Raw genomic sequence first — 9,696 nt, forward strand, 5'->3', positions numbered from 1 at the left:
CAGCAGAAAAAAGGGGTTTGGAGCCACTCCCTAGGTGCCTGAAGCTAAAGCACAGCAAATTGAACCAACTTTGGAGGGGGCGGCTAAAAACTGTTGCCCAGTTTGTATGCAAAATATCACCTCTCAGTTCTTTCCCCCAGCCTGCTCCCCCCTGTGAAGCCGAGCGTGGAGACCCCAACGTCTCTGTCAGCTTGACTGTTGTCGGTCTGACATTGAGATTGAGCGGTTACCATGGAGTGGGTCATGGATGTGAGCCTGGGGAAGCAACTTACCCAGTAGGCCCCCTGCTTCATTCAAAGACACCACGGTTGAGACATCGACACTTTATGAAAAGAAACAGAATCCAAATATCACCCACTGAAATCTTTTGTCCTTTATTTAAAGAAGCACTAACGACCACAGCATTGAACTGGCATGAAACAATTTGACAAATACGACGAGAGCCTATAACTCAATCAAATAAAGAAAAACATCACACAGCAATCCTTAAAAAAAACTTATTTACAATGGTTCAAATGAAATAAATGACATTTATATGCAGGGAGAGAGGAGAGAAAAGTCCTATAGATTCTGGTGGAGGCCAAACCATCTGACTTTCTGTGTGGCCCATTAGCCCCCAGTGATTTCCTATTTCTGAGGTTAATCATCTGCTCTAATAATAATGATAATAAACTCAAGATGGCTGAATAAAATATAAATTAAGATGTTACAGCATCAAAACAACAACTAAATCCTAGTTTTCACTTTACACGAGGGAGGTTTTAAAGGAGCAGGAAAGAAGGAGGAGGAGGAGGAGAAATCCAAAAGGTAAACATGTGCCTCATGGTGGAGGAGGGAGGGAGGGAGGGAGGGAGGGAGGTGTGCGTCATTCCTCTGAGCCCCCCCCCCCCCCCCCCTCTCAGATCTAAAATAGTTGTGTATGTGCCACGCCCACCCTGTAACACACACTCAGCTGTTACTGTCCACACGCGTCCATTCACAAAATCCGCTCCGGGAGAAACCACCTCAGTCCAGAGCGACTTGTTGCGCAGCTGCTTTTCTCCGTGTCCTCCTCCGGACTGAGACTCTCTGAGAGGAGAACCCAGGTTCCAGCTCGCATGAGAGGCGAGCGTGGGCCCGTGTGAAGTCCTCCCGTGGGTCCGCACTGAGCTGAGGAGTCTCTCTAATATGACCCGGGACTCAGGGGATGAGAGTCATGAGCTGGACGCGTCCTTGTCCCGGACTGGACCTGAGCCACTGCCTCTGCTACCTGACTCTGCTCCTGTGGACCCGACGCCTGAGTGGACTGGCTGACTTCTCAAGTAAGGAGAGGATGGATTGAGTGATTGATCCCAAATTGGGAAATGATTGTGTTACTGCAGCAAGTCAAGGGCTTTGCACATAACACAAGAGGTGACAAAATAAAAGACAAAGTGTGCAACACTGCAGTAGTTGTTTTGTAAAGGTAAAGGTAGGAACATGACTCAAATAAATCAGGATGAGACTTTAGGATTGGGCTTTATTCAATTTACATTTTCACCAATTTCCCAGGGAAGAGCTTGATGATAGATTGATTTCTAAAGAAATTGGTGAAGCTGGATTGAATTTAAATGGGACTGTTGGGACTTGGTAAAGGGCCATTGTAGTTTGGTTAAAGTTGCACTGAGCAGGAATCACACAATCTGACAAACGATAAGAGAAAAGCTGTAAGTGTGAATAAAAGACAATACAATGAGCCTGAAAAGCTTCCTTTGTAAATTAATAGATTTACATTTACTGGGAGAGTACCTCAAAAGTACCTCAAACTCACAGTAGCTGTATATTTTCAACTCACTGATGGAAAAACTAGACAGCTAAACCAAACCTCACATGCAAAGATCAGCGGATTGTCCCTTTACTTCACCTGTACACTGTATCTGCATGTATATTCCAGCCTGACCGTGTCCCCTCTGTCCCGCAGACTACCTGTCCAGAATCATCACCAGTCACTCTGCCCACGCGTGTGACGGTCAGCCCCTGCGTCTCCACTGTCCTCGTCACTCCACCATCTCCATCCAGTCGGCCTTCTACGGGAGCGGGGAGGTGTGGGCGTGCAGGGAGGACCCCGACCCTCCACTCGGGGCCCGCAACCACAGCTGCTCTGCATTCACCGCTCTACAGGTGAGTTTTCATGAGTGGAATACACTTTTTATTCTCACAGGGTCCCAGTGAATTACTACTAAAACACTAAATTATTAGATGAAGGTAAATCAGACACTAATCTGTCAGCTGGTTTGTGTCTCAATTTAAATTTTCTGTGAATTTATTTGACTGCTAAATTCTTGCCGACCCTGGTGTTTGCTTTGCAGAAACTGCTGTCGGAGTGTCAGAGCCACAGAGACTGCCAGCTCCCCGTCAATCACCTGCTGTTTGGGAAGGACCCTTGTCCCGGGACTTCCAAATACCTCCACGTGGACTACAGGTGTAAACCCAGTGAGTTCAGCAGCTTCCCACGTGCTCCTCCCTGTTCACAACAGCTTTTACTGTCACGTCTCGTCCCACTTGATTTGTTTCTGCCTCAGTTGCTCTCACACATTCGCTGGTGGTCCCTAACCCCTGAGTTTCCTGCTGTCACCACCTCCTCATCATCACTATTTCCCCCTCGCTCAGCTGAACACAGAAGACATGTGGCCTGTGAGGGAGACACCATGGTCCTGAGCTGTAAGCCCCCCAGGCTGCTGATCATCTATGCAGCTGTCTATGGCAGAAGTCTGGGCCACACTGACACCTGCCCCTCACACCTGACGAGACCACCCCCTTTTGGTGAGTCAACGAGATATTCAGTCTTCTCATGCGGTGGAGACTAAAAGACATGAAGGAATATAGAATCTTAAAACCCAAGAGACATCAGGTTTTATTGGTTATTTGCATTAAGTTTAAATCTTCTCTGCCTTTTGGCTCAGATCAGCACTTAAATAAATAATAACATGTTCATTTTGAAAGTGGCAACACACAATATGCTAACGTCCTAAGCAAAACAACTTCTCAAAGTAAAGTCACTGATGGCGAACAAAGTAAAAGTTATATGAAAATATCTGCTCTGAAATAAGTGTTCAAAATCATTCTCATTAAGATTTACTGCACTGTATTTGTTTCCCCAGGTGTAAAGACACGACCTAAAGCTTATGTAGATGAAAAAACAACTTATGATCATATGGTAGGAATGATGTCAACACTATGAAGTCAGAAAACTGTCTCATATAGTGATGCATTCACTTTTGCAACCAAGCGACACAGTCTGCAGCTGACAATCATTTCTCATCATATGTATAAATGACATATGTTTTTCTACTGTCACGTGTCCATGATGAGGTCTACGGCAGATTTCTGAATCTCTTTTTGCTGCCTCTAAGTTTCGTCTCTCTTTGTGTCTCTCAGAATGTCTCAACCACAAGGCCGTGCACTCGGTGTCCAAGTCCTGCCACAGCAAACAGAAGTGTGCTGTTGCCGTCAGCAACCAGACCTTCAGGGACCCCTGCTTTCCAGGAACCAGGAAGTACCTCAGTGTGATCTATTCTTGTGGTAGGACTCTCTGTGCTTCCTCATTCACAGACCACACTTATAAGCCCCTGTGATACATGTGCTAGAGCTTTCAAATAGGAACACGTCCTGAGTCGTTTTTTTTGCCTCACTCATTATCTGACGGCTCCAGCAGTGAACGTTTACAGTTTCCCACTTTGAATTCTTATCTGCTGATCTCAGCCGTCAGCGTTTCTTATCGCATCGTACTGAATAACACAGGGAATAATAGACTGTGCGCTCAGATTCGGGTTGAGCCTGACATCCTGGTAAACTTCCGGTGATTTGGCACAAACCCCAGTGAGGTCATCCAATCATAGATTGAAGTTGTGACTTGAGCTCGGTGGTGATTTTATTTCTCCTGCCTGGCTCTGTTGTCTCCATCGAGTGTGGAACAATGCGTTAACCCTGTGGGCCGTGATCAACACAACTGCACGGAACGTTTCCACGATTTGAGAATGTACTTCTGTTGTGGGCTGAGTTTTTTTCAGAGGTTTGCACGAGGGACGTGTTGTAATGAGTGGTCCACTGTAGATCCACTGAGTCCGCAGAAATAAAAAGGCTGTTCTGTCTTGTTTCCCAGTCCCACAGTCTTTACTAAGGGAGGCAGACCCCGGTGTGTTCAGCTCCACCTCGTCTCCGCCTGTGGCGCCAGAAAAAGGTAACAGCATCATGTGATCTGTTGCACTTCCAGGCTTTCGCCGCCTTTTCTTCACGTCATAATTTACATTTTCACAACAGCTTCTCCTGTAGATCTGGAAGAGGTTTTGGCCAAAGGGTCGAGAAGACCAGGCAACTCTGGAGCAGTGATGAGCACCTCTCTCCTGACCTACGCCTACATCAGAGGTGAATATTATCTACATGCAGGCGCACCATAGACTGTACATACACACATCTCCACCTCTTCACACAAACCAGAATTGAAGCCAAAATATCCTGCAGGCAAACGCTGCCATCTTATGCTGAAAATGTATTTATCCGTTTTGGTCCATATATCGCTACATATACTGTAGCCAGCCACCAGGGGGCGATCGATATGCTTTGGTTTCACAGTCATGTCATACTTGTTCATCTACAGTCTAATCAATGTTTTCTCACACCTCCTCTCTTTGTCTTCTACGCAGCGCATCCAGAAATGGCGGCGCTGCTCTTCACCTCCAGCGTGTGCGTTGGCCTCCTCTTCACGCTGCTGGCTGTATCAGTCCGCGTGACCTGCAGAGGGCGCCGGCTCAGAGATCACGGACTCCAAACCAGGTCTTGTAGCCAGACTGTCAAACACCAGGAGGAGGAAGATGAAGACGAAGATGATGATGATGATGAAGGAACTGAAAGTTCTTTAATCTCAGCCACAGAGAGGAAGGCAGCATGTGACTGGGAGGAAGTGACTTATGAGAGCGAGGCAGCCGATCGAGCGGAGAGGATCGAGCGCAGAGATATGGTCATACAGGAGATTTGGATGAACGCCTACCTGAACGGCAGCTCGTGTTAAAAAACCCCGAGCGTTTCACCGTCAACAAAACAAGAAACTTTAAGAGACTTTCGTTTACATTGTATGTTTATGTGTCGTGTATTGATGTTTATGAAGAATGTAATGGAAAATGGAAAATGCAGAAATAGCCTTTTTTATGCTGTAATATGTGATCACATAAAAAGTCTGTAATTATGAATATAAAATATAGTTTTTATTTACATTCAGCACCGATTGAAGTAAATATTTCAGGTTTAAATTCAGTTACTGACACAGTGGCGTCGTTCCTTCATGAATGTTACTGTTCTGATTCATCATCGAGGCGTCACAGCAGCTTCATCAGTCAAACCGAGGAACATGTTTCCTCTACTTTGTCTAAATGAAACCATGAAACACAGGTTCTGGATTTAAAACAAAACTATGTGACTGTTCTGCCTTAAAACAGCAGCTTCAGAACGAGTTTGTTGGTTCACTGACCTGGAATATGGAGAATGTTTCCTCAGTGATTCACACTCTTCACCCTGAACGTCGGTCTCTTGTGAGTGGAAGTGACTGATAGTTGCCGCTTCACTTGTCAGAATCAGGTCCAGCGAGTTGATGTTGAGTTTGAACTTAAAGTAAGTTCGGTTTAAGTGTGAAAGTTGTGGGGCAGAGGGAGACTGTCTGACCGCAGGTGAGGTGAATCTACCTGATGCCCAAACTCCTCCCATTAGGCTTCAGCAGGAGAGGCCTCCTCAGAGAAGGTGGTTAAAGTTAATGAGGGTTAGAAGTCATTAAAAACCAGCGTCCATCTCGATGAGTTAGTCAGGAAACTTAAAATATGAAGAATTCTAAACTGAGGTGGCGGATTAGTGAAAGCGTCAGGTGTACTGGTTCAGGAAGCCGGGGATCATGGGTAATATCCACTGCTCAGTTGTGTTTCAGTTCAGAGAGCAGGACGACACACATGAAAACCACTTAATCGCTGGGACACAGAGCCCAACAGAGGTAATCACCAGGTGTGGCTGCAGAGGGCGCTGTTGCTCAGTGAAAGTTACACAGTGATGCTTTAAACAAAGGAGAGGAAATCAATGCCTATTTTAAAATCCCACATTTGCAGTTTTCCCCTGAGGGTGGGATTCTCTGTGTGAAAGGGTTCTTAACGAGCCATTCAAATCAAACACACAAGAGGCGGAATCACCCTTTAAATCCTCACATCTCTGAATCAGCTGCGTCAACATCTCCCCCGAGTCCGACCCTCCGGTGAATGAAACACTCTCGCTTTCGAGCTCGACCACTTCCTCACCCCCGCTGGGACAAGAACTGGAACGACCAACCACTGTGTGGCCACTTCCTGCCTCACAACAGCGAGGACTTTAAGAGGTTTACGATTGTGTGTCAGTGAGAGGAGACAAAGAGAGGAAAGGTGTTGCATCCTTGCTGCTGCACAAGGGATGAACTTTTCCGAGCCTTTGTGAAACACTAAGCACATTATTAATACAAAATGTAAGAACATTGTGTATTCACACGCTACATTGGAACATTTTTTTTAACGCAATAAAAATGAACTTTTATTTTGTTTACAGATTTACAGGGTTATGATAATCAGAAGGAACACAGCAGGAAGACTGAAGTTCAAATAAATCAGACTTATATTGAAAGTTTTGTTGCACTTTGTGTCTAGATTTCTTCTTCTCCTTTCAGTTTGGTTAAAAAGAACAAGACAAGCATATTTCTGAACTGAACATATAAAAACATCTGATGTATAAAATATCTTGTGGACGATCTCAAACAGTGAACAAACGTCTCGACTGAGAAAAGGCATCTCGTTGCATATGATGCTGTAACTGACCACGACCACTGGAGGCTCTTCACCTCGGCCCCCATTTGATGTTGGTGAGGCCTTGAAACTGTTTTTTCAGAGCCTGTCTGTCCGACCAGTCTGAATCCAGGCAGCTGTCGTCATCCGCCTCCTCCAGTTTCTGAAAATGTCACCAGGAGATGGTCAGACACGTAGAGTGAGTAAAACCAGGAATGTGGTGGTTTGTGCTTTTCCTCACCTTGAGCTCCTCTTGCCGTCTGTAGCAGTGCATCATCATCTGTTTCTGCTGCTCCTCAGTGACCAGAGGCTCCCTCGCTGGCGCCCCCTGTCCTTTCTGAAGGGAAACAACCTCATGACACAACAAATAGACTGACTAACATGTAAACATATATACGTTCTCAAAGCCGCTCTTACCTTTTGGATTTTCACCACAAGCTTCGTCTTTTCATTTTTGCCGATGTAGTCCTGCAGTTTCTTCCCCCTTTGCATCTCTTTGGCCGCCCACCAGAGCTGGCACTCGTTCTCTGTGATCACCTGCAGAGACGCCTGAGGCGAGGAGACAGATGGAGACGGCAGATGAAGACGAATGAAGGAAGAAAGCAATAATAAAAGAGACGGTTCGCATAGCTTCATGTATTTCATTGTTTTTCCTTTTAGTAAATGTGGTAAATTAATTTAATGTTGCTATTTCCCACAATAAGAAACTTTGACGACTGGACCAGCTGTTTAACCTGCGTTCCTGAAAGGTCTTCCCGCTCCTCAAGCTCCATCCTGATGGGGTCGTGAGGAGGCAGCCCCATGGGGTACACAATCATGACGGCACCTCTGAGCTGATCCAGCGCTTCTTTTACCATCTCCATGGTGACACAGACGTTAGCCTGAGCTTGTTTCTGAAGGATCACGAGATAGATGCACAAATCTTACACTCTGTCAGTAAAGTAATGAGATGATAATTAAGATTTAGTGTTAACTCTCATACTCACTTTGGAGATCAGAGCTTTCGCCTCCTCCATTGTTCTCATCAACACCTCCTTCATTTTATCATTTGGAGCTGTAGAGAGCAAAGAGAGAACCAACTTTTTTCTTTTTCAATTTTCAATTGACTTATTCACAAAACCATCTACAGCAGTATATCCACATGTGATGGCATGTATCACATACTCACAATACTTTTAAACATCTGCAGTTAACACGTTAGAAAAGAAAATAACCTAGAAACTGCTTCGATCACAAGTCCGACTCTCACCATGTCCGTTCCTTCTTCCAATCTCATCCCTCCTGAGCACTGGTCCTCCGCTGGGCACGCACTTCTCCTCCCACTCGTCTATCAGTTTCAGCTCCACGATCTGCTCCTCTGTCAGCCCCTGCATGTTGGGCGGCAGTGTGACGCCATGGTCTGCGAGCTCCGGTATCTCTGAGGGAACAAAACAAGAAGAGACATTTGATTTTTGGATAAATGCTTTAAACACTGATTCACCTCTGCATTTACGTCAGACACTGTCTTCTCTCATCAATGGTGTAAATATTGTTATTTAGTCGATCACATGGTTAAAGGTTCAGTGTGTCAGATTTAGGTGAAAGAAATCTAAAGGCAGAAAGTGAACATAAAATAATCCTATTGATGATTTCACTAGTGTGTTTCATCTAAATTGTACCAATGCTTGTTCATTGCACTCTAGAATGAGCCCTTTATATTGAAATACTTTATATTTACATCAGGAGTGGTTCCTCTCTACGGAGGCCACCATGTTTTGTTTTGACAGAAGCCCAGACTGGACAAACTAAACACCTTTTGAGTTTGAACTGGTGGTTCACACAGGTTCTCTGTCATGTTTGGAAGGGGAGGGGGAGGTGAAGGGTGTCCACCACTAGATGTGTGGTGCAAACACAGACACACGCTGCAAACGGTTACTCGTCAGTGGTTCTGGAACTTCACAAAGCACCAAACTACAGACAGGTTCATCAATCGTCTCCCCTGGAAACATTCTCAGTGTTGTTTTCACAATATGCAGTGTGTTGATCTCTCTCGGCCACTGTAGGTAAACCTGTAGAGAGAGTGTAGCCTCCTGTAGCATCAAGTGTGTGTGTGTCCTGTACATGTTAAGCATTGACCCCTCACTTTTGCAATGGGCTGTTTGAGGGTTAAGGGTTCTGTGTGTGTGTGTGTGTGTGTGTGAACGTCACCTGAACATATCCTCTCCACCTTCAGTCTCCCGTTGTAAATGGCTGTGATGTGCCGGATCACAGTGTCCAGCTGCTCGTCCACCGTGCAGCTGTAGAGGAACTGACTGTCCTCCGCTCGCTTCACGTGCAGCTGCACCATGTTCCTCTGATCGGCTGCAGAAAGAAGCGAACACAAAATCCTGAGTTCACCAGAAAACACGCGGCGGCTCCTCCGGATGGAAACTGCGTGCTGTAACCATGGCAACGTGGTTCGACGCTTCCAGAAAGAGCTGCTGTTAGCTCTTTGGCGCTTCAGCTACAGCTAGCTGCATACATGTTCACTTTAACTAGTTTGTTTTAAACGATCTTTGTCTCTGTCGTGATTAAAACATGGTCAAAAACAAACCTGTGCGGGGAAACAGACAGAGACGACGCGGAGCTTCCAACCGGCCTCACGCTTTGTTTACAACCGGAGACGTGAGCGCGAGCTGCAGACGGGACGAGTCTTCTTCTTGGTGTCTTTCTACGGCACGGTTCATCAGTCCACGCAGCGTTACCGCCCCCTCATGGTGGAGGGTGGTACAACATCTCATTTAAACTTGATGGGAGGTGACGTCTTCAATAATAATAAATACGTAAAAAATAATCCAGTGATGAGGTGAAGTATGAAAAGTGTCTTTTTATCTTTGACTGTGATCAACAGGGTGAAACTTATTCTGTTTTATTC

At 45.6% G+C, this 9,696-nt stretch overlaps 2 protein-coding genes across 2 annotated transcripts; one reads left to right on the top strand and one right to left on the bottom strand.

Moving 5' to 3' along the window:
• The first annotated feature begins 923 nt into the window (after nucleotides 1–923).
• Nucleotides 924–5,268, top strand: eva1c (eva-1 homolog C (C. elegans)). The gene is made up of 8 exons (XM_020097374.2): nucleotides 924–1,301; nucleotides 1,940–2,139; nucleotides 2,328–2,451; nucleotides 2,629–2,781; nucleotides 3,397–3,540; nucleotides 4,121–4,198; nucleotides 4,279–4,383; nucleotides 4,662–5,268. Exons 1-8 carry the CDS (start codon nucleotides 1,187–1,189, stop codon nucleotides 5,024–5,026), a joined length of 1,284 nt encoding a protein of 427 aa, XP_019952933.2. The 5' UTR covers nucleotides 924–1,186; the 3' UTR covers nucleotides 5,027–5,268.
• A 1,259-nt stretch (nucleotides 5,269–6,527) lies between these two features.
• Nucleotides 6,528–9,535, bottom strand: cfap298 (cilia and flagella associated protein 298). Its single transcript, XM_020097375.2, has 8 exons — nucleotides 9,376–9,535; nucleotides 8,991–9,143; nucleotides 8,053–8,220; nucleotides 7,790–7,857; nucleotides 7,538–7,696; nucleotides 7,221–7,352; nucleotides 7,045–7,140; nucleotides 6,528–6,966 (listed from the first exon to the last, which is right to left on the bottom strand). The coding sequence occupies exons 2-8, from the start codon at nucleotides 9,127–9,129 to the stop codon at nucleotides 6,856–6,858; spliced, it is 873 nt and encodes a 290-aa protein (XP_019952934.1). The 5' UTR covers nucleotides 9,130–9,143; nucleotides 9,376–9,535; the 3' UTR covers nucleotides 6,528–6,855.
• Between the last annotated feature and the right edge of the window lie 161 nt (nucleotides 9,536–9,696).

Source organism: Paralichthys olivaceus, chromosome 15 (assembly GCF_024713975.1).
Source record: "Paralichthys olivaceus isolate ysfri-2021 chromosome 15, ASM2471397v2, whole genome shotgun sequence".
In the NCBI taxonomy this organism is placed as follows: domain Eukaryota; kingdom Metazoa; phylum Chordata; class Actinopteri; order Pleuronectiformes; family Paralichthyidae; genus Paralichthys; species Paralichthys olivaceus.

Excerpts from the sequence above, each read along its gene's own strand:
- eva1c (XM_020097374.2), top strand. The coding sequence starts at position 1,187 with ATGAGAGTCATGAGCTGGACGCGTCCTTGTCCCGGACTGGACCTGAGC. Across the intron at positions 1,302-1,939 it reads TGGACTGGCTGACTTCTCAA|ACTACCTGTCCAGAATCATC; the intron begins GTAAGGAGAGGA and ends TCTGTCCCGCAG. Across the intron at positions 3,541-4,120 it reads CAGTGTGATCTATTCTTGTG|TCCCACAGTCTTTACTAAGG; the intron begins GTAGGACTCTCT and ends CTTGTTTCCCAG.
- cfap298 (XM_020097375.2), bottom strand. The coding sequence starts at position 9,129 with ATGGTGCAGCTGCACGTGAAGCGAGCGGAGGACAGTCAGTTCCTCTAC. Across the intron at positions 7,353-7,537 it reads AAGACCTTTCAGGAACGCAG|GCGTCTCTGCAGGTGATCAC; the intron begins GTTAAACAGCTG and ends TCCTCGCCTCAG. Across the intron at positions 7,141-7,220 it reads TTGTGGTGAAAATCCAAAAG|AAAGGACAGGGGGCGCCAGC; the intron begins GTAAGAGCGGCT and ends GTTTCCCTTCAG.